General features: G+C 59.2%; 2 protein-coding genes across 3 annotated transcripts; one reads left to right on the forward strand and one right to left on the reverse strand.

The window, feature by feature from the left end:
* The first annotated feature begins 1,059 nt into the window (after window positions 1-1,059).
* On the forward strand, window positions 1,060-11,956 carry STRIP1 (striatin interacting protein 1). Of its 2 annotated transcripts, none has more exons than XM_082778479.1 (21): window positions 1,060-1,161; window positions 2,343-2,412; window positions 2,701-2,775; window positions 3,308-3,442; window positions 3,831-3,951; window positions 4,945-5,013; window positions 5,238-5,344; window positions 5,795-5,922; window positions 6,400-6,582; window positions 6,739-6,956; window positions 7,553-7,618; window positions 7,833-7,896; window positions 8,351-8,422; window positions 8,701-8,775; window positions 8,988-9,085; window positions 9,352-9,478; window positions 9,573-9,673; window positions 9,834-9,900; window positions 10,200-10,304; window positions 10,608-10,812; window positions 11,120-11,956. In XM_082778479.1, the coding sequence occupies exons 1-21, from the start codon at window positions 1,066-1,068 to the stop codon at window positions 11,365-11,367; spliced, it is 2,430 nt and encodes an 809-aa protein (XP_082634605.1). In that variant the 5' UTR covers window positions 1,060-1,065; the 3' UTR covers window positions 11,368-11,956. The 2 variants fall into 2 exon arrangements, with proteins under 2 accessions (XP_082634605.1, XP_082634604.1); XM_082778478.1 differs by lacking the exon at window positions 1,060-1,161 and adding an exon at window positions 1,199-1,327.
* A 2,439-nt stretch (window positions 11,957-14,395) lies between these two features.
* On the reverse strand, window positions 14,396-20,176 carry ALX3 (ALX homeobox 3; the record flags this gene model as incomplete). Its single annotated transcript, XM_082778320.1, has 4 exons — window positions 14,396-14,713; window positions 15,473-15,535; window positions 16,808-17,118; window positions 19,939-20,176. The coding sequence occupies 4 exons, from the start codon at window positions 20,174-20,176 to the stop codon at window positions 14,396-14,398; spliced, it is 930 nt and encodes a 309-aa protein (XP_082634446.1).
* Between the last annotated feature and the right edge of the window lie 499 nt (window positions 20,177-20,675).

Below are 20,675 nucleotides of genomic sequence, written 5' to 3' on the forward strand. Positions count from 1 at the left end.
GTGGGCGCTGCTGATAGCGGAGGGTGTAATGCTCCTTTTCTCTTGGTGGGGACTGGAGGATGATGCAACCCTGAACGGTGTGGCTTTGATCACCCTCTTGTCCCCACCTTCTCCTTTGATTATCCCACTGCTGAGCTGCACTTGCCCAGCAGCTACGTGGGGAGCCCTCTGCTCTCCCTCAAACTCTGCAGGGGCCTGGGGCTTAGGTCTCTGGGGGCCTGGGCTGGGCCCCCTGCCCTGGGAGCACAGCGTCCCCCTCTGTGCCACCCCTGTCGGGCGTCAAACCCGGGAGTAGGGCCTCCAGCTCTGTATAAGCCATGTTGTGCGGGGCAGCCGGGGTGGTGGTGGCAGCGTCGGGCTGGGAGAGAGAGGTTTATTTTGTATATGAATGATTTTTAATGAATGCAATATTAATCCTTGCAGTTGAGCAATAAATCATTAAAGTCTAATTAAACTATTAGGAAAAAGAAAGCACTCCTCCTGTGGGCTGTTTGTTTGAAGACTACTTGCATGCACCCCCTGGGGGTTGCATCTGAGCCCCGTGTGTGGTGGGGGCTCTGCCTGGCACCAGCTCGGGGCCGCGCCCAGCCCCCGGGGAGCTCCTCCAGTGCCCTGCATTTGGGGTCTGAGCCTCCCTGACCCCACTGAGGGGGACTCTGATCTTCTCTGAGCCCCTCTTGGCCCTCTGAGAGGCTGAGAGTTCTATGGGGTCTCTCTGCTGGCAGCTCGTCCCCCTCTAATTGGGATCTAAGCCCCCCCAGTCCCCTCGGTTTGAAGGTTCGCTGCTTCAAGGCCCCTCATTTTGGGGTCCGTCCCCAGCACCGCCCCTTCTTGCCACTCCCAACATGGCGGCTCGAAGCCGTCGAACCGCGGGCGGAAGTGCCGCTCACAGCATGGCTGCGGGCCGCGCCGGGGCTCCGGGGGCTGTGCCACACCTAACATGGCGGCTCGGGGGCGGAGCTCGGTGCCGGCCGGGTACCGCGCCGGACGTGGCCGCCGGGGGCGGGCGACTCCGAGCGGTGACGCGGCCGCCGCGGCGGGGCGGCGGGACGGGCGGGCGGAGCCATGGCGCAGCCGCCCGAGCGGCCGGAGCCCGGCGCCACTCCCAACATGGCGGCGGCGCTGCCCCGGCTCTCCCTGCCGCTCCCGCGAGAAGGGGGGGTGAGTCCTCGCGAGAGCTCGGCGCGCGCGGCGGAGGGCGGCCGACATGGAGCCGGGCGGCGGCGGCGGCGCGGGGCCGCTCCCGGGCAACAACAAGGCCCGCGGCGGGGCGGCGCCGCCCGGGAAGGGCCGCGACCTGGGCCGCCCGCCGCGCAAGGACTCCGAGGTCAGCGCCGCCGCCGCCGGGCCCGGCTCTGCGGGGGGCGGGCGGAGGCCTTCCCGGGAGGGGCGGGGCCCGGCCGGTGCCGGTCCCGGTGCGGCGCCCGGTCCGGTTCCGTCTCGACTCTCCCCCGGCCTGGGCCCCGCCGCTTGGTTCTGGTGCCGCCCCTCCCGGCCCCGCGGCGGGCACCGCTCGGCTCGGTTCAGCCCCGCGGGGCCGGGCCCGGCCCCGCCAGCCCTTGTCCGTTTGCTCTGGGCTCGCAGCGCCCCGGTGCCGGCACCCCGCGGGCGCTCGGTGCGGGCCCGGTCCGGGCGAGAGGTGACGGAGCCCTGCGAGGGGTCCCCGGGCTGTGAGGGGCCTCCGGGCCGGGGCCGGGGCCGGGGCGCTGCCTCATCCCCCGGCCCTCCCGGTGTGTCCCCAGAGCGTCCCGGCCCCGAGGGCTCCGGAGCTGCCCTGGCGGGGGCAGGGGAAGCACCCCCAGGAGCGGGAGCCCCGCGGCTGGGCAGGGTTCACCGGGGCTCGGCTCCGATGGGAGCAGACTTCAGTCCCCGGAGGCCTCCTGCGGGTGTTTTCCCAGCCCCACCAAAGAAGCTCGGGTTGTTTCTTCACGTCTGTTGACATCTGTCTGTCGCTGGGGGAATCGTCGAAGTTTTCTTAAATCTGTGCAAAAAGGGTGAACAGCTCAGTCTCGTCTAACCCACGCCTTTCCCAAGGTTGAGCACGCCCTGCCTCCTGCTTTGTGTTTGGGTGTTTTGGGGCTCCTGGACTGTTCTGGAGGTGGTGCAGTGGCGGGGGCTGCCTAGCAGTGAAGCGCAGCCCAGCTCAATGCGGCAGCAGGGCTGGGGAGAGCTCTGCTGGGGGTTGCCTTGGTAACGTTTATGCTGCTGCGGGTAAATTTGTTATTTCTTAAACAGAAGATATAGTCCTGGATCTGCAGGAGGATGAGGTGAATCGTGATTGTCTTGGGGATGTTGATTTTACTGAAAAATGCTGTAATTGAACTGATTTTTTCTACTTTTAGGGCTACTCCGAGTCCCCAGACCTGGAGTTTGAATATGCAGATACTGATAAATGGGCAGCAGAGCTCTCTGGTAAGGGACTCATCCTGATGAATCAATTAATCAGCCATGATTTTCTTTCCTGGTAATGGTTAAAGGAATTCTGTCGACTCCAACGTTTTTGTTATTGTCTTTGAATACCTCACTGGCGTTAAAAGGGATGTGATATCATGTAATGATTTTTTTTTTTTTTTTGCCGTACACTGGGTTTATTTTTTGCATTTCCCTCATTGTAAATAGCAATTAACTTGTCAGGGTTGGAGCTTTCTCTGATGGCTTGGTGCAGGTTGTGAAGATTTTCTCCCTGTGTTCTTTTGACAGAGCTGTACAGCTACACGGAAGGGCCTGAGTTCCTGCTCAACCGCAAGTGCTTTGAGGAGGACTTCAGGATCCATGGTAAGACCTTTCCCTTGGAGCGCTCGCCCTGCTGGGAGTGGGATGGGGATCTCGTGGAAGAGATGCAGGGGTTGCTGCACTAATGCTGTGTCAGAGAGCTTGAGCAGGCAGTGGCAGTCTTCATGTGTTTTGTATTGCAGACCTCATTAGCACGTGTGGGCTGGCCCTGGTGCACAGCTCACTGTGTCCAGCATGATCAGCATTTGCTGGTGTTAATGACCAAGGAGATTTGTCGGTGCCAGGACAGCTGTGCTGGAACATACTGGCAGCAGCAAGAGCATCCAGCTCATTTTCCATCAGCTGCTAGTGGCAGTGTAGATGGATGGGATTCATCCATCCGTGTGACGGGAGACAGGAGACAGTCCCTCTGCCCTGGTCACGCATGCGTGGCCATTATTCCCAGTGATGTCTAGTTTGCTGGCCAGCCCTGTTTTCCTTCAAGCTGAATCCTTTTGAGCTCTTCCTGCGATGTTTGTGCCCAGTGCAGACAGAGGTGCTGCATGCCCTCAGCCTGTCTGCTTTGGCTTTCCAGTGCGGGACAAGAAGTGGACGGAACTGGACAAGAACCAGCATCGCACCCATGCCATGCGGCTGCTCGACGGGCTGGAGGTCACTGCACGGGAGAAGCGGCTGAGGGTTGCCCGAGCAATCCTTTACGTTGCCCAAGGTACATCCTGACACTGGGCTGGTGGCCTTTACCCTGTTCCTAAATCTGGGTAAAGGGTTGGAAGCTATTGATTTAAAATATTTTGAAGAGTTTATTTTTCATTGCATCTTTGATTCTACTTGGGATGCCTTGAACAAAGCTAATTCTTGAGGGAACTAGACAGTTTGTAGGAACTTTGTCCAAAACTTAGAAGTATTCTATGTGCTATGCTTGCTCTGCCTGATTTGGACTCTTGTTACCCACAAGAGAGCAGTTCTGTCCCTCTGCATCTGACTTTTGGCATTAAATTTAAGAAAGTGTTTGTCGTTCCCTCTGCAAAGCGTTCTGGCTGCATGGAAGGGCCTTGGGGTCCCTGCAGAGGTGGGATTCAGTGAGGGTGTCATTGCAGGCACGTTTGGGGAGTGCGGCTCTGAGGCTGAGGTGCAGGCGTGGATGAGGTATAACATCTTCCTGTTGCTGGAAGTGGGGACGTTCAATGCTCTGGTAGAGCTGCTGAACATGGAGATTGAGTGAGTACTGTGGGCAGACACTTAAGAAGTGGCTCTGGAGCTCTTCCCTGGGTGTTTTTTTTCACAGAATCACAGAATGTTAGGGATTGGAAGGGAAAGATCATCTAGTCCAATCCCCCTTCCAGAGCACAAACACCTAGATCAGGTCACACAGGAACGTGTCCAGGTGGGTTTTGAATGTCTCCCGAGAAGGAGACTCCACAACCCCCCTGGGCAGCCTGTTCTGGTGTTCTGTCACCTTCACAGTGAAAAAGTTTTGTCTCATATTTAAGCGGAACCTCCTGTGTTCCAGCTTGCACCCACTTCCCCTTGTCCTATCATTAGATGTCACCGAGAAGAGCCTGGCTCCATCCTCCTGACACTCACCCTTTCCATATTTATAAACATTAATGAGGTCACCCCTCAGGCTCCTCTTCTCCAAGCCAAAGATACCCAACTCCCCCAGCCTTTCCTCGTGAGGGAGATGCTCCACTTCCTTAATCATCCTTGTGGCTCTGCGCTGGACTCTAAAGCAGTTCCCTGTTCTTGAACCGAGGGGCCCAGATGCAGTATTCCAGATGCAGTCTCACCAAGGCACAGTAGAGGGGGAGGAGAACCTCTTTTTGACCTACTAACCACACTCCTTCTGATACACCCCAGGATGCCATTGGCCTTCTTGGCCACAAGGGCACAGTGCTGGCTCATGGTCATTGTGTGTTGTCCCAGCCCCATTCCTGGTCTATCCCTAATGTGATTCCTGCAGCCTCTGGAGTGACACGCATTGTTTTGGGTCATGTCATGTAGAATTAAATGGGATCAATGCAGAAATTCACCAAGAGCTGTGTTGTCTGGCAGTGAATGAAACAGCTGTGTTCCTCCTTTCTTGTTGATGGGGGGGGGGGCTTGTTGCAGCAATACCTATTCCAGGGTTCCAGGGTTTGGCTCTGGTGTGTGGGTTGCTCGTGGCAGAATTAAAATGTCCCCAAACTCACTGAGGATGTTTTCCCTCCGCAGTAACAGCGCAGCTTGCAGCAGTGCTGTGAGGAAGCCTGCAATCTCCCTGGCTGACAGTACGGACCTGAGGTATGGAGCAGGGTTTGGAGGAGAGGCGGACAAGAGTTTCTGGCTTGCTTTGCTTTGCTTTTTTTCCTCTGCGCCTGAGCCCAAACTCCTTGGTGTGGAGTGGTTGAATGGAAGGCAAGCTGTGGTTGTGGCAAATGAAGCCTTCCCCCAGAGCACTGGCTGCTGGCAGCCTCCTTAACCCGCCTCAACCTCTGGTGATTAGCCCAATCTTCTGCTCTTTGCAGGGTACTGCTGAACATCATGTACCTGATCGTGGAGACAGTCCGGCAGGAGGCTGAGGGGGACAAGACCGAGTGGAAGAGCATGCGACAGACCTTCCGAGCAGAGCTAGGTGAGGACTCCACACTTGTTGGGGAGGATGGGATGGGGGTTCCTGGGGCTGAAGAGCAAGAGGGCAAGATCGGGTTTGGCTCCAGGCCCCAGGTAGCAGGGCTCTGAGTTGGTTTCTGCTAGGCTGAACCTTGCTGGATGGGGTGAAGGAGGGGAGCAGAGGAGGCCAGCCAGCCAGCCTTTTTTGCAACCTGTGTGTGCACTCCCTGGGGAATGAAATTGAATATTTGGGCTGTCATTTCCTCTAAAAACAGCGTTAAGAAATTATGGAGGGTGCAAGGCCATGGAAAAGCAAAGAGGAGCTGCCTGGGGTGAAATGAGGACCTCGGAGATGGGGGTGAGAGCCTGTCAGAGCCACGGGAGGTGCAGGGGCCAGTGTTGCCAGTGTGCAGGAGGATGGGTGAGCACAGGGTGTGAGGAGGGCCTGGCTATCGCTGCTCTCTGGTTCCAGGAGCCCCTCTGTACAACAACGAGCCCTTCTCTGTAATGCTCTTCGGGATGGTGACTAAATTCTGCAGTGGCCACGCTCCGCACTTCCCCATGAAGAAGGTGCTGCTCTTGCTCTGGAAGACTGTGCTGGTAAGGGAAAGGACACTGGGCGTGCCAGTGTGCATCTTGCAGTTTTATGTTTACCAGAGGAAGGAAGTTCTGCCCTCAGAGCTGTCTGTAATTGCTCCATCCTTTCCTTTCTGGCATTTAGCCGAGTAGATGTGTGCCCGATTAAAAACCTCTCAGGTTTCGCCCCATAAGGGAGCATTGGATGTTGGTCTCTGGAGTTGGATTTCAAGGATGGACCCAATTAAGGCCCTTAGCCAGGGTTCCAAGTAAAGAAAAAGGTCCAGATACCTCAGCTGCAGCTGCACGAACACCCTCCTATCCCTGCTGTATTTCACAATGACAAAAGCAGTGTGGAGACGGACAGATCTTGTTTTAGACTATGGGGAAGGATTTGGGACTCCCAGAGAGCAGATTTGGGAGGGTGGGTGGAGAAGCCCCCAGTGCCATGTACGGAGGACTTGTACCCCTCTGTTCATGTTGCCATGGTCTCCTTTGCAGTGCACCCTAGGGGGCTTTGAGGAGCTCCAGAGTATGAAAGCAGAGAAGCGAGAGGTCCTGGGCCTCCCACCGCTCCCAGAGGACAGCATTAAAGTCATCCGCAATATGAGAGCTGCCTCCCCACCAGCGTCAGCCTCCGATCTTATTGAGCAGCAGCAGAAGCGAGGCCGGCGGGAGCACAAGGTGAGTCCAGAACTGGGGCCAGCAGTGTTAATCAGGAGAAAGCTGGGGTCAGGACACTGATCTTGGAGCAGTTTGTGCCCTGGGTATTTCCCTGCCTGACAGTAAGCAGTAGGACAGAACCCACCTTCCTGCTCTTTTTTTTTTTTTTTTCTCCAGGCCCTGATTAAACAGGATAACCTCGATGCCTTCAATGAGCGGGACCCTTACAAAGCTGATGACTCTCGTGAGGAAGAGGAGGAGAATGATGATGACAACAGCCTGGAGGGAGAGACCTTTCCCCTTGAACGTGATGAGGTGATGCCTCCACCCACCCAGCATCCCCCAAGTGACCGCATTGCCTGCCCCAAGGGGCTGCCCTGGGCCCCCAAGGTCCGGTGAGTCTGGGGGGCTGATCCTGGGCTGGGCTGCAGGGAAAGCTGGAGCTGCTCAAGTAAAATAGAGGCTGTTACATTTTGTGACTTCAGCAGGGGTGTGTGGAAGATGTTGGAGATGGGGAGGTCAATCAGGCGGTCACTTCAGTGGCTATCGGTCAGTGGGATGACACCCACTGTTCCCTTTATTTGGCCACGAGGCCAAATATTTATTCCTGATGTCCCATGCTTGGGGGCTGTGGTGTATCACAGAATGGTTAAGAATGGAAGGGACTTCTGGAGGTCGTCTGGTCAAACCCATCTGCTCAAGCAGGGTTACGTAGATAAGGTTGCTCAGGACCATGCCCAGGTGGCTTTTGAAGATCTTCACGGAGGAGACTCCACAACCTCTCTGGACGAGCTGTACCGGTGTTGTCACCTGTGCAGTACAGAAGTACTTCCTGATGTTTAGATGGAACCTCTTGTTCCAGTTTGTGTCCATTGCCTCTTGTCCTGGCACTGGGCACCACTGAGAAGAACCTGGCTCTGTGTCCCCAGCTGCAAGGGGGATTTAGGCTGATGGGAAGATGCGACTCTTCTTCTTGTCCCTTTTGCTGCAGAGAGAAGGACATCGAGATGTTCCTGGAGTCCAGCCGCAGCAAGTTCATCGGCTACACTCTGGGCAGGTAGGTTCCTGCAGAGCCATCTTGGGGAACTGTTGGTGTGGGGGTGCTGTGGCAGAGGCTGCTAGTGTGGGGGCTGCTGCTACCCTCCAACTGGCAAGCTCAGGGCTTCTCTGCTGCCAGCTCCTCTGGGTGGTGGTCCCTGACCTGCCCATGGGGTGGGTGGCTCATGATTGCTCCTGTCTGCAACCAGCCCAGCTTTTTCCCTTCTCTCCAGTGACACTAACACAGTGGTGGGGTTACCCAGGCCCATCCATGAAAGCATCCGAACCCTGAAGCAGGTGAGTACGTTGATGGATTCCTCCAGTTCTTGCCTTTGTGTGGGTCCCCCTCCCCCTGCACTGATCACAGGTCGGGGCCAGTGCTGTGTTTTCCTGACCTCTCCCCACCTTGCTCAGTCCTGTGAGATGAGAGACCTCAAGTTTTCATCTCTTCCCTGGTTTCCCAGGCTGACCAAGCCTCTTTCCTCACTGGCTTCATCCTTTTCTTACTGGGGTTGTCCCAGAGGTGAGACCAGCAGCCACCGTCCCCCTGCCTCCCTTCCCATCAGTGTTGGGTCGCCAGTAGGATAGGAGTAACAAAGGTTCCTGGAGGGACTAAAAAAGATGAGAGGACAGAGCGGGAAATGCAGTAATGCTGGGGCAGTGTCAGGATGTGCTGCAGAGCAGGCAGGGAGTGATGACATTGGTGGGGGACTCTGGCCCTCGGTGTGAACCCTCTTCTTTCTCTCTGCAGCACAAGTACACGTCAATCGCAGAGGTGCAAGTGCACATGGAGGATGAGTACCTGCGCTCCCCGCTCTCTGGGGTGAGTGTGGGGTGGGGATGGGATGAGGCTCCAGAGTTGGAGCTGTGGGCATGTGGTTCTGCCTGGTCTTTCAGCAGTCGGGAGGGCTGGGTTTGCTCTGCAGGTCGTTAGGGAAGGAGGAGCAATTTCTCCAGGGACAGAGAGTGGGGTATGCGAGGGGACTTGGGCAGGAGCCGGGGGTATCCTACCCTCAGGGTCAGAACACCCAGGGCTGAAACAGACCCTTTGCACTGGTGGCTGCTCCTGGTGTGAGGTTTTCTGATCTCTCCTGGCACCAGGGGGAAGAAGAAGTAGAGCAAGTTCCTGCAGAGATCCTGTACCAGGGCCTCCTGCCGAGTCTGCCGCAGTACATGGTGAGCACTGTGGGTCTCCTCGGCTCTGCTCCATCCTCCTGGAGCCGATCTGGGAGCCTCTCGCCTCTGCTGTTCTGTCCTTTTCTAGTCATGTCCCCACGTTTTCTTCCCTCTGAACATATGTGTCACTGTCCCTCTGTTGTCTGGTGGGGAAGGGTGGCTTTTGGCTGGTTTCCCCCACCCCCTTTTCCATCTCTCTCTTTTCTCCCCAGATTGCTCTCCTGAAGATCCTCCTTGCTGCAGCTCCCACATCCAAAGCTAAGACAGACTCTATCAACATCCTGGCAGATGTCTTACCAGAGGAGATGCCGTGAGTGACCGTGGAGGGCAAGTGGAGGTGCTCAGTTGTAATGGGGAGGGAAGGAAGAAGGGTTTGGAGCCGGGCAGGATCGTGGGGGCTGTGACTGTGCTGAGGCTTCCTGGGCAATCTGACCGTTGTGTGGTGTAGCAGAACCTGACTGCATTCCCTGCTTGATAGCCCAGGGAATGGCAAGACTGCACACAGACACTTCTGGGGCAGCCTCTGGGGCTGGTAGGGTGCAGGCACTGCCCCAAGGATTCCTCTGTGTGCCCCAGGACCACAGTGCTGCAGAGCATGAAGTTGGGAGTGGATGTCAATCGGCACAAGGAGATCATCGTCAAAGCCATTTCTGCTGTCTTGCTCCTTCTGCTCAAGCACTTCAAACTGAATCACATCTACCAGGTGAGCTGGGCCAGGGTCTGGCCACCAAGCTTCTGGGATGGGCAGCACCCAGGATGGGTCTGCATTCACCTGCCCACTTGGCCTTTCTCCGTAGTTTGAGTATATGGCCCAGCATCTGGTCTTTGCCAACTGTATCCCACTCATCCTGAAGTTTTTCAACCAGAACATCATGTCCTACATCACTGCCAAGAACAGGTAGTGGAGGAGGGTATGGGAAAGGGGGTTCTGCTTGCTTTCTCCCTCTCTGGCCAGGGCTTGGGTGCAGGCAGGCCCAGTTGTGGGACTGCATTGCCCCACGGCCCTGCATGGGGTATGATCCATGGGAGCAGCGTGACACCCTCCCTCCTTTCTGCAGCATTTCTGTCCTGGACTACCCATACTGTGTGGTGCACGAGCTGCCGGAGCTGACAGCGGAGAGTCTGGTACGCTGCTCCCTTCTCTTCGGGCTCCCAGTGACCTGCAGTGCTTTCCAGAGGGGTTTGTGGGCGCAGGGAGACAGCAGCGCTCCAGCACCCAGACCTGGCACCCTCAACACTTCTGTGCTCTGCCTCTGGCACTGCTGAGGGTTCTGTGGGTACCCTTGGGCTGGCAGGCATCTCCTGGCTGCTTGCTGTGCGGTGCCTCTTTGGGCAATGGTCCTGGGGCCAGCACAGCCTCTCTGTTTCATATCTGCATCCCTGCTTCCATTTCATGCTTTACTTCTGTCTCTGCTTTCCTGCAGGAGGCAGGAGACAACAACCAGTTTTGCTGGAGGAACCTTTTCTCCTGCATAAACCTCCTGCGCATCCTGAATAAGCTGACCAAGTGGAAGCACTCCCGCACTATGGTGAGGGCTGGGGACCCCTCGGGCTCAGCCCAGGCAGGCTAAATTGGGTGAGAGGATGGTGGGTACCTTGGGGTGCCCCTCAGGCTACACCCCAGAACTTGCTGGAGAGTGGGAGAGCAATGGGGGTGCCTGCAGAGTGATGGGAGGTGGGTGGGGAGTGGGAGGCTTCTGGGGAGGGTGCGTGCATGCTGCACGGAAGGTTTGTGTGTGTGCCTGGGCTGGAGGAGGGGGCTGGCACCTGTACAGCAGGGGGCACCCGGGTGTCCCCAGCTGTGCCACCACCCGGCCCTGGCTGTTCCTCAGATGCTGGTGGTGTTCAAGTCTGCGCCCATCCTGAAGCGGGCACTGAAGGTGAAGCAAGCCATGATGCAGCTCTACGTGCTGAAGTTGCTTAAGGTGCAGACCAAGTACCTGGGTCGGCAGTGGAGGAAGAGCAACATGAAGACCATGTCAGCTATCTACCAGAAAGTGCGGCACCGTCTCAATGACGACTGGGCTTATGGCAACGGTATGTCTGCTGCAGCTGCCACAGTGTCCTGTTACCCTCAGTCCTTCCACTCCATGCAGAGATGTGTTTGTGCCAGAGCTGTCCCTTTGCTTAGGGCTTTTGCAGCCCCTAGGTCTGGGAGGATTTGGGGTGATGGCATTGTGGGGAAGGAGCTGGCAGTGGCCAGCAGTGTTGGAAATGTTGGTGGCTGCCTGCTCTGTGCCTATGCATTCTGCTCTTTGTAAGAATTTGAAAAATCTCATCCTGGGGGATGTTGGTTGCCTGAAGTGCCCCGGCTCTCCTCTGACACTCTCTTCCCTCTGCCCAGACCTGGATGCCCGGCCCTGGGATTTCCAGGCAGAGGAGTGTGCCCTGCGTGCCAGCATTGAGCGCTTCAACTCACGCCGCTATGACCGGGCGCACAGCAACCCTGACTTCCTGCCTGTGGACAACTGCCTGCAGAGCGTGCTGGGCCAGCGCGTGGAGCTGCCTGAGGATTTCCAGGTCAACTACGACCTGTGGCTGGAGAGAGAGGTCTTCTCCCGGCCCATCTCCTGGGAGGAGCTGCTGCAGTGATGGCCTCGCAGCGAGGATAGTGGGGAAGCAGGAGGTGTCTGGGGACAGGCTGGAGGCTGGGGGGTGAAGCCGCAGGTGTGTGGCTTTAGCAGGGTCTGTGGGTGCCTGGCCCCCTGCGGCAGGGCTGGGAGGGATCCGGGATGCCATCGTGCCCCTCTGCCTTCTCCCAGGCTTTGTCATCCTCAATCCTGTGCTGGGGGTGAAGGCTTTGAAAAGAGGCCACAGTTCCCTGGGTGTCTCCTGTTAGATGGAGGACACTGTGCCCCTGCTCCAGCCTTTCAGATGTGGTACTGCCATCGCCCTGCCACCTCATCGCCCTCTCACCAGCCAGGGCCGAGGAGGGAGAGCAGTTAGTGGAGCAAATCGAGGGGAGGTGATGCTGTGGGACACAGGGCTACTGTGGCAGGAAAACCATAGCTGTGTCCCCCCACCAGACCCTGCTGGGGGACACAGCAAGGGGGCCAGGGGCGCTGGGAACATGGTGACAGGGCCGAGGGGCTGGGGTGGGCTGGAGGCTGCAGTCTTCCCTTGCCCCGCTGGGTGGGGTGGATGAGCTGTACATATATATATATAATCGCGATACCTCTGAGCTGAGTGTGTCTAATCTCTGTCTGCGTCCTCATCCTTTGGCCCCAGGGGAACAGCCATGGGTGAAGACAGTGGTGGGGCTGAGCTGGTGCACAGGTTCATGGTCTTGTGTTTCCCATCCTTGTCCCCATGTGGTCCTCAGGTCACACACTTAAGGCGGACCAGATCTGTTGGCCTAGGGGGTGATCATCCCCCTGTCCTCTGCTCTGGTGAGGCTGCACCTCGAGTGCTGTGTTCAGCTTTGGGCCCCTCACTACAAGAAGCACATCAAGGCCCTGGAGCGTGTCCAGAGCGGGGCTACGAGGCTGGTGAAGGGCCTGGGACACAAGTCCTGTGAGGAGTGGCTGAGGGCACTGGGGGTGTTTGGGCTGGAGGAGGCTCAGGGCAGAGCTCATGGCTCTCTGCAGCTCCCTGAGAGGTGTGGGGAGCTGGGGGTCGGCCTCTGCTCGCAGATAACCAGGGACAGGAGCAGAGGGAACGGCCTGGAGCTGTGCCAGGGGAGGTTGAGGTGGGCAATGAGGAGCCATTTCTGCTCAGACAGAGCGGGCAGGCGTTGGGACGGGTTGCCCAGGGAGGTGGGGGAGTCCCCGTCCCTGGGGGGGCTCCAGGAGAGGTTGGGGCTGGTGCTTGGGGACATGGTTCAGTGGGTGCTGGTAGTGGGGGGACAGTTGGACCAGGTGATCTTGGAGGTATTTTCCAACCTTAACGATTCTGTGATTCAGTGGAGGAGCTGGAGACCAAAACCATCCCTAGAGCCTGGTCACAACAGAGCTCCCCTTTGTGCCTTGCCATGCCTCAGTTTCCCTGACCAAGGGGTAGCAGCAGCTGTGGGTAGCTTGGGTTGGTGAATCCCAAAAGATTCACCCCTGATTTCAGCGAGAGGCAAGACAGGGGCAGAGGCTGAACCCATGGTGCTCCTGCTGGGTGTCCCGTGGCACAAACCATCCCCAGTGTTGCACCCTGCCCTTGTTCCCCGCTGAGCGGTATGGATGGGGGGGATGTGATGTGTTTGTTTGCAAAGCTGAACTGCTGAGGGCTGCTTCCCTCCTGCTGGGGTGCAGGCAGCCCCCGGCACCCACCTTGTGCCTGCTCCGCTCCCAGGGCAGGAGCCAACGCCTGAGCAGCCGAGGTGTGAGCGAGCTGTGTCTCCATCATGCCTCTCCGAAATGTTCCCCAGCTGTGCGGGTGATCACAGACCGTAGCTTTTACAGCATGGCCCCAGCCATAAATAACTTATTAAAAGTGTGTTTTATTGTTTATAAATGAGTAACAAAATCCCTGCAGATGGCAGGGGCTGCAGGAAGTGGGGGTGCAGTATGGGGCCCCTGGGGGTTGTCCACCTGCCGTGGCCATGGTGCTCCTGGGGTACTGAGAGTGTTGGAGGGTTTTGCATGGAAACCTTGGGTTATTTTTTGTCCCAGATTGGGCTGGTCAGTGAGGCTGGGCCCTTCCTGAGCGCCTCCACTTTCCTTCCCCAGCACGGGCATGCAGCAGAACTGGCAGCAAAGGGGGAGGGCTATTTTGGATATTATTATTTATTTTTTTTTGCACAAGGGGGTATAACAGCATCTTTTAAAGATGGGGTCAGCAGGAGCAAGAAGAGACCTGTTCTTGGCTTGATTTGGGCAATTTGGCCATGGTGATGGGGTCTTTACTGTCTGGAAAGTAAGCTCGGATGCACTGCCTTGAAGAGGTGTTTGGGGGTGCTTTGCAGTTTGCTCCAGGACCCCCCTGTCACAGAGCAAATGAAGCACATCAGCTGCATGGGGAAATTCAGTCGTGTCCCCCCCCTCCCGATGCCTGAGACCACTCCAAAAATTGGACCCCCCCCCCCACCCGAAGTGACCATTTCTTCCCAGGACAGCTGCAGCTGGGGCACCCAGACTGGGAGGGAGGGAGGGGAGGGAGGAAGGGGGGAGCTCTGCGCTGGTTTAGGGGCCACGTGTCCAAGCTGGGGAAGAGAGCACCTCAGTTCCCCAGGAAGAAGGGAATGGTGCCCCAAAACCACCCAGCTCCCACTGCCATGCGGGTCTCCCAACCCTGTCCCCATGGTCACCTTCCCTGGGGGCTGCAGCCTCAGAGTATTCTCAGGGTTTTCTGGAGCTGATTTCCAGGGTCCCAGCACCAGCCCCCGTGGCAGAGGCAGTGACAGCTGGGTCCCCACCAGCCACTTGCTGCTTCTCTGTGTCTGCGGGGAGGGGGCAGAGAGGTGCCAGGGTGGGCTGTGTTTCGGGGGTACCCTTTTGCTGCCCCCCGACAGCACGATGGAGAGGGCTGGGCTGGGGGAAGCTGGCAGTGATCGGGGTGACCCCGCTGCCCCGCTCCCACCCCCCAGTGCCGAGCGGTGCTGTGTGCCTCGGGAGGGAGGAAGCAGGCAGGGAGGACGTGTCCCGGGACTGTGGGGGGCTCAGGCGAGTGGTCCATGTCCTGTTGGGGTGGGTTACGTGGTCCAGCCCAGCAGGCTGCCCGGCTCCTTGGCTTTCATCCGCAGCGTCACCAGGGCGGGCGATTTGTAGTCGTTCTCTGGAGGGGGCTCGAAGGGGTGGCCACCGAGGGTCGGGGGGAGGCCATGCAGGGAATAGAGACTGTTGATGCCAGGGGGGTGGCTGGGAGAGGTGGGGATGCCCATGAAGCTGGCCATGTTGCTGTGAGCGTGGGGGTACGGAGACACGCACGGGGATGGGATGCTCTCGGGGGCCACGAGGCAAGGCCCTGTTGGGCTCCCAGGGCCAGAGCTCGGCCACAGGTTGCTCTGCAGCTGAAAAAAGGAACAGGAATCCCGAAGTGAAGCGGGGGAGAGGCTGGGTATGCACAGATGAGGGTCGGGACCACATCGCCCCCCCAGCTCTTGAATCCCCCTTGCCCCCAGCGAGCGAGCAATGCAAGGGCTGCCGTTGCTTTACTTTAATTGCTTGGGGGAGCTAATCCTGCCAGAAATCTGTGCAGAACGCTGCCCTGCAGGGTGTGCAGTTTGCAGTGCTGCTGACCCCCCTGTCACCTCCCCAGCCCTGTTCCCTTGTGGTGCTGTAGCCCCTACACCAAGCAGGGCAGTCACGGGAGAGTATGGAGGATGTGTACAAAGCTGCTTTTTAAACTATTTTTATGCTTTTCAGTGTTTGAAAATAAGGCAGTTTTGCAGAAAAGGGAGGGATGAAATGCTGATGGATTTATAGGACGATGAGGAAGAGGAGGGAGACCCTGGGTGACCATGCACCATCAGGGGATGCTGACGGGAATGATGGATCACCAGCCCTGCAAAAGGGGTTTCCTTGCATGGGGGGGAACCCAACACCTTCCCGGAGGGGTACATTCCCAGGGGAGACGGCAGGGCCATGAAGCAGCCTCTTCCTGCCCTAGCAGAACGTGATGCTGCATCTTCGTTGTTCTCCCGTGGGGGCCAGGTGCCTTGCAAGGGGAGTGGACACAACCACACAGCTCGTGGCAGAGGCAAAAGCTGGGCAATGTGGGTTACCGATGGGGGTAGTGGGGTGCTGTGGGCAGCTATGGGGTTTCTCACCTCCTGGATTTTCCCATAGCGTTCCCGTTTCCGCCACTTGGCCCGTCGGTTCTGGAACCAGACCTGGGGGGCAGAGGAGAGGCTGAGGTGTGGAGACCTCTGCCTGTCCCGGCAGGAAGAGTAGCCTGTGGTGCCCCCCCATTGTCCCCTTCCCCTGCCAAGGCTGCTGATTCTCTCCATGGTGGGGAATGGAGAAAATTCCCTCATGTGCAGCTCTGGACAGCCTCCAGCTCCCCAGACGTTTTCTCTAGCAAAAGAACAGAAATGGCGCATCTCTCTTGGAAAAGAAGCAGTCCTGCTCCACGTGTGGTGATTTTCTCTGCCTTGTGATTCTGGGCTTCATTTACCCCAGGTTTTGCTGCAGGAGGCTCTTCAGGACAAGACAGCCCACCCCACACCCCCTCTGTGCTGCTGGGAGTGTACAGGTACAGCAACATGTCCCGGAGAGCAGGACATGGTGCTGGGATTCCTGCCACACAGCTCTCAATGCTACTGTTAATTTCAGCCAAATCCACCCCAAATCAGGGCTTGCAGCTCTCTCAGAGGCCATGGCAGGCACAGCAAGGCTGGGTATGTGCTGGCTTGGGGTGTGTGTCCCCTGCCCCTGCCTTGTCCACAGCCCCTGCCCCATGCTGGGGGCAGTACCCAGAGCTCGGTGGCTCGGGGCAGTCAGTGCTCAGCCTCATGCCATGTGCCCCCAGCCTCGTGCCCTGCTCTGTTCCCCCCACCCCGCCTGCACTGCTCTCTACACCAGGCCCCCCCTCCAAGTCTCCTCCGCCAGCATGGAGCATCACACCGTGTGGAAACGCCTCTGGAAAAGCCTGCTGGCCTGCTGCTAGTACGGTGCCGGCAGAGCTGGGGCACGGAGGGAGGGCCTCACCCTACCCCACAACACAAAACTGGGGTCCTGGGATGGGATCCCCAGCCCCATCCAGGCTGCACCCTGGGGACTTGGGCTGGGTGTGGGGATGCTCCATCACTGCTCATCTGGGGTTGGGATGGGAGGGAGGCTAGGAGGGTGTTTGGTGGGGCACAGGGTACAAGGAGGCTGGGGGGTGCTGGCAGCAGCCTCCCAAAATTTAACTTCTGCTGTCCCTTGGAGGGGACAAAGGAAGAGGTGAAGTGAGGCAGCTGGCACTTGGCACCACTGTGGTGGTGGGTGCAGCGAGCACCAGGGCTGGGATTTCCTCCCTGGGGCTTGGCGCAATCCTCCAGGAAGCAACAGCTTCTCACTCAGCATCACCTCCACAAGCTCTGCTGCGCAGGAGAGGAAAGTGTCCTCCAGCCCTGCCTGGCACAACCCCTTAGCAAGATGCCGAGAGCCCCGAGCCATACCTGCACCCTGGCCTCGGTCAGGTCCGTCCGCAGCGCCAGCTGCTCACGAGAGTAGACGTCGGGGTAGTGCGTCTTCTGGAAAACCTTCTCCAGCTCCTCCAGCTGGAAAGTGCTGAAGGTTGTCCTGTTCCTCCGCTTCTTGCTCTTGCTTCTGCCCAGCGGCAGGGACTCGGGCAGCGGGGGAGCTGGGTGCTCCCGCAGGCTGCCCAGGGGTGCTGCCAGCATGCAGCCCAGCTGTCCCGGGGCTTTGCTGGGGGCTCGGCAGGCTGCGGGCACCACCTGGTACTCGCCTTTGCATCCCTTCTCACCACCTGGGAGGGGAGAGCCACAAGGCGGGTTGGTTAACGCAAGGAGCCCCCCGTCCCTGCGGGGAGAGGATGAAAACTGCATTTTGGGTGCATTCCCCATCACCCCATGAGATGTGTGGGTGCAGCTCCAGGGGAAAGGGGCTCCGTCTGGGTCAAAGTCATGGCAGGGAGCGTGGAGGGCAAAGCCCTTGCTCTGGGGGAGCGGGCGGCTGGCTCCCTGAGGGTGCCGGGGAAAAGCTTGGTGGGTGCTCGGCACCACAGGACCCGCACTTGGGGCGCCTCTCAGGAGCTGCTCTGATGGGTACAGGGTGTGTGGCGGGGCAGAGGCAGGCGAGTGAGGGTTCACCTTCCTGGCCGAGCTTTGCTCAGCTCTCCCTGCTCCCTTCCTGCACAGGCTGCTGCCTCCTCCCGGGGCAGAGCCATTGGAGCTACAGAGCCTGGGCCACATCCAGAGTCCTATGGCTCAGCTCAGTTCAAGGGGGGACAGGCACAGTGCACCCCAAAAAGCCTCTGCCTGCTGCTGGTACTACATTTCCTTCAGCCGTAACTCTCAGGAAACAATTCAAAAAGGAGTAAAAAACAAACAAAAAAACCCACCCTCTGCTCCTTTCCCCTCCCTCCTGCACGACAGGAGCCAGAGCAGTAAGTTGGGGTTCCCCCCCTCCCCGCATTGCTGCTTGGCCTGTGGGGAGTCTCACAGAATGGACTCCAGGAGCTAAACCCCTGCCAGTGTTTCAGAGGCACCACGATTGCCTTTGTCCCCCAGGGAGGGGTGCTTGTCCCCATGGAGGGACATGAAGAGCTAAGAGAGTCTGAGCGGCTCTGGCCAGGATCTGGTGCTGTGGGGTCCCCTGAGGAGCAGAACTGGTGAAGGGGACCTGGTCCCCCAGCAGTTGCAGGGGACACACAAGGGCTTTACCCAGACAGGAGATGAACTGAAATCCATTCTTTTGCCCCCACCCAACTACCACTTCCAGGGACTTGGGCTGGCAGCAGGTAGAGGCCAGAAGCCCTCCTGGTGGGCTCAGCCCTGGAGATGGGCAGGATGCGGCCCACCGCTGGGTGCTGGGCACAGCGCAGCGCCTGGGGCCGGCGAGGGGGAAATCACCTCCTTGGGGACAGATCCTCCTTCCTGGCCTGTTACCGTCACATCTCAGCGGAGTGGGGTCCCTGCACACCCTCGTGAGGCTCTGTGCTCCCCCGCAACCAGCCCCCGGAGCGGCCTTTTCTGGACTTTCCTTTTTGATTTTTGGTTGTTTCATAATTAAGGCAATTTGGGGGTTACTGCACACAGACAAGAGTCGAGGTGCATCTGCTTTGAATTAACGGGAAAATGTTATCTTGGGGCGGGGTTTTTGGGGGGGCGACTGCTCCCCTTCCCTCTCGGTACCGACCTGTGTCCATGCCCCGGCGGCGGGTAACGGTGAAGGGATGAGGCCGAGCTGCCGCTTCCTCCCGGCTTTGTCTTTCAAAGGGCTCGGCCGGGCTGAGCCCGGACTAGAGCTGGGCCAGGGGGTTTAGTGATAAAAAATAAGCCCCACCAAGGAGCAGAGCGAAGGTGAAAAAAAAAAAAGAAAAAAAAAAAGCAACTGAAAATCAGGAAAAACAAAGTAAAAAAATCCGCTGCACAAACCGGTCTGATAAATGCGTCGGGTCTGGGGTTTTTCCCCTTTCCAAAGGCACCGCATTTCCAAGCATCCAGCGGGTTCCAGCATTGGAGACAAATAAATAAATGGCCAAAAAGGAGAAGGCAGGAAGGGAGCAGGATACAGGCGTGTAGCTAAATAAACAGAGTCGCAGGGGGACAAAGAGGATGGGAAAAAGGGAAGATACAGATACCCCCCAAACCAACACCCCCTGACCAATTTTGCGGCACTGGGGAAGCCAGCAGCTGGGGAACAGCTGCACGATTATTGGGTGAACCGGGAGGGGAAAGGAGCACTCAGAGGGATCATTAGTGAAGGGACGGGGCACGGGAAGGGCTCCCGGGAACTGGGGGAGAGAACGCGGCTGCCGGCACCCGGAGCAGGTAAGCGCGGCCCCAGTATGGCCCGGCCCGAGGGGTGGCAGTGGGGGTTCCCCGTGCCCCGTGGCTTTCTCTACCTGTTGTGCCGAGCCCCACCTGGTTCCCATTACACTGCGGTGCTGCCTTTTTTTTCTTTTTTCCTTTTTTTCCTTTTTTTTGGGGTTCTATTAAAGCGAACGGGGACATAAAAGGCCCGCGGGACGGGATGAACCGGAGCCCTCGGTGGTCTCCGACGGCCTCGTCCGGGAGGGAAAGAGCGAGGAGAGGAGCGGGCCCGGGGTGCTGCCCGGCCGGCGGAGATCGGGAAACGACGAGGAGCGCCCCGGGGGAAGCGCCGCGTCCTGCCCGAGCCTGGCGGCGGCCCCGAGCCGGGACCCCCCGGGACCCCGCCGCTCCCGGCCCAGGAGCTGCCGTCGGGCGCCGGGCGCTGCCGGTGAGGCCCGGCCCGGGCGGCGGCCGGACGCATCCCCCCCGAGGGACGGGGCCGCTTTTCCATCCCCGGAGCTTGAACTCACCCCGCTCCCGGCCCCGCCGCTCTGGCCGGGATCCCCGCTCCCCTCGGGCTTGCCGGGGTCGAGGCCGCCCGACCGTGGCGATCTGTGCTCTAACAGGGCCATGTCGCGACAGCGGGAGCGTGTCGGCGATAAGGGGGCCCGGAGGCACTGAGGCCAGCCCGCCCGGCGCATCCCCGGGGCCGACGGCAGAATCGGGCTCCGTGCAGGGGCAGAAAGGAGGAAAGAAAAGGGCTGGGGGAGTACCGGCCCCGGCTCCCACCTCCACCCCGCAGCTCCCGGTACCTGCAGCCCCGGGCGGGTAGAAGGGCTTCCCACTGACGGCCACGGCGAGGGGCCCCGGGCTGGTGGCACCCAGGTACCGGGGCTCTGCCTTGTCCGGCGGGCAGTGGGGGCTGAGCGGCGGCGGGTGCCGGGGGGGTCCTGGCAGCCCGGCCACGAAGGGGCCGGGGGTCCGCGGTGGCCCCGGGGGGGGCCCGGCCCGGCGGCCGGTGGGGAAGGCCGGGCAGCCCCTTGCCTCCATGCTGCAGGTTGGAGGGGCCGGGGCGGCCGCGGGGAGCGGATTTTGTGCGGGGCTGGGGGGGGGGGGTTGGGGCTGGAAGGGAGGGCTCGCCCAGCACCCCCAGCACACTCACACCCACCCACCCCAGCCCACTGCACCGCTTGGGTCACGTGCGCCCTCCCACCCGCTCCGTTAACCCTCTAATCCCGGTGCCCCCCAAGCCCGGGATGCCCCGATCCCCCTTCCATGGCTGTGGGCACAAACCCACTCCGTGCCCGGGCAGGGGCTGCGGGGGTCTGCTCCTCCCTGCTTGCTGCTCCCCGGGGTCTTCGGGCTACAGGAAGCGCCCAGGGCCCTTCCTTGATTCAAAGCCTCAACCCCAGCCCCTGGGAGCAGCTCAAAGTCCCAGGCAGGGGGATAAACCTCTGCCCTCAGTCTTTCAGACACCCATTGGGTTTTTTCCCCTATGCAGGCCGCGTGAGGCTGTCTGCGGCCTTTCCCTCCTCGGGGCTGTGGCTGA

Source organism: Aythya marila (genome assembly GCF_965140915.1).
Source record: "Aythya marila genome assembly, chromosome: 24".
Lineage (NCBI taxonomy): Eukaryota > Metazoa > Chordata > Aves > Anseriformes > Anatidae > Aythya > Aythya marila.

What these genes read in the sequence shown, in the direction of transcription:
- STRIP1 (XM_082778478.1), top strand. Translation starts at nt 1,208, where the DNA reads ATGGAGCCGGGCGGCGGCGGCGGCGCGGGGCCGCTCCCGGGCAACAAC. An exon ending in AGCTGACAGCGGAGAGTCTG is followed by an intron (nt 9,901 to 10,199) that starts GTACGCTGCTCC and finishes GCTTTCCTGCAG; the next exon opens with GAGGCAGGAGACAACAACCA. An exon ending in CGACTGGGCTTATGGCAACG is followed by an intron (nt 10,813 to 11,119) that starts GTATGTCTGCTG and finishes CCCTCTGCCCAG; the next exon opens with ACCTGGATGCCCGGCCCTGG.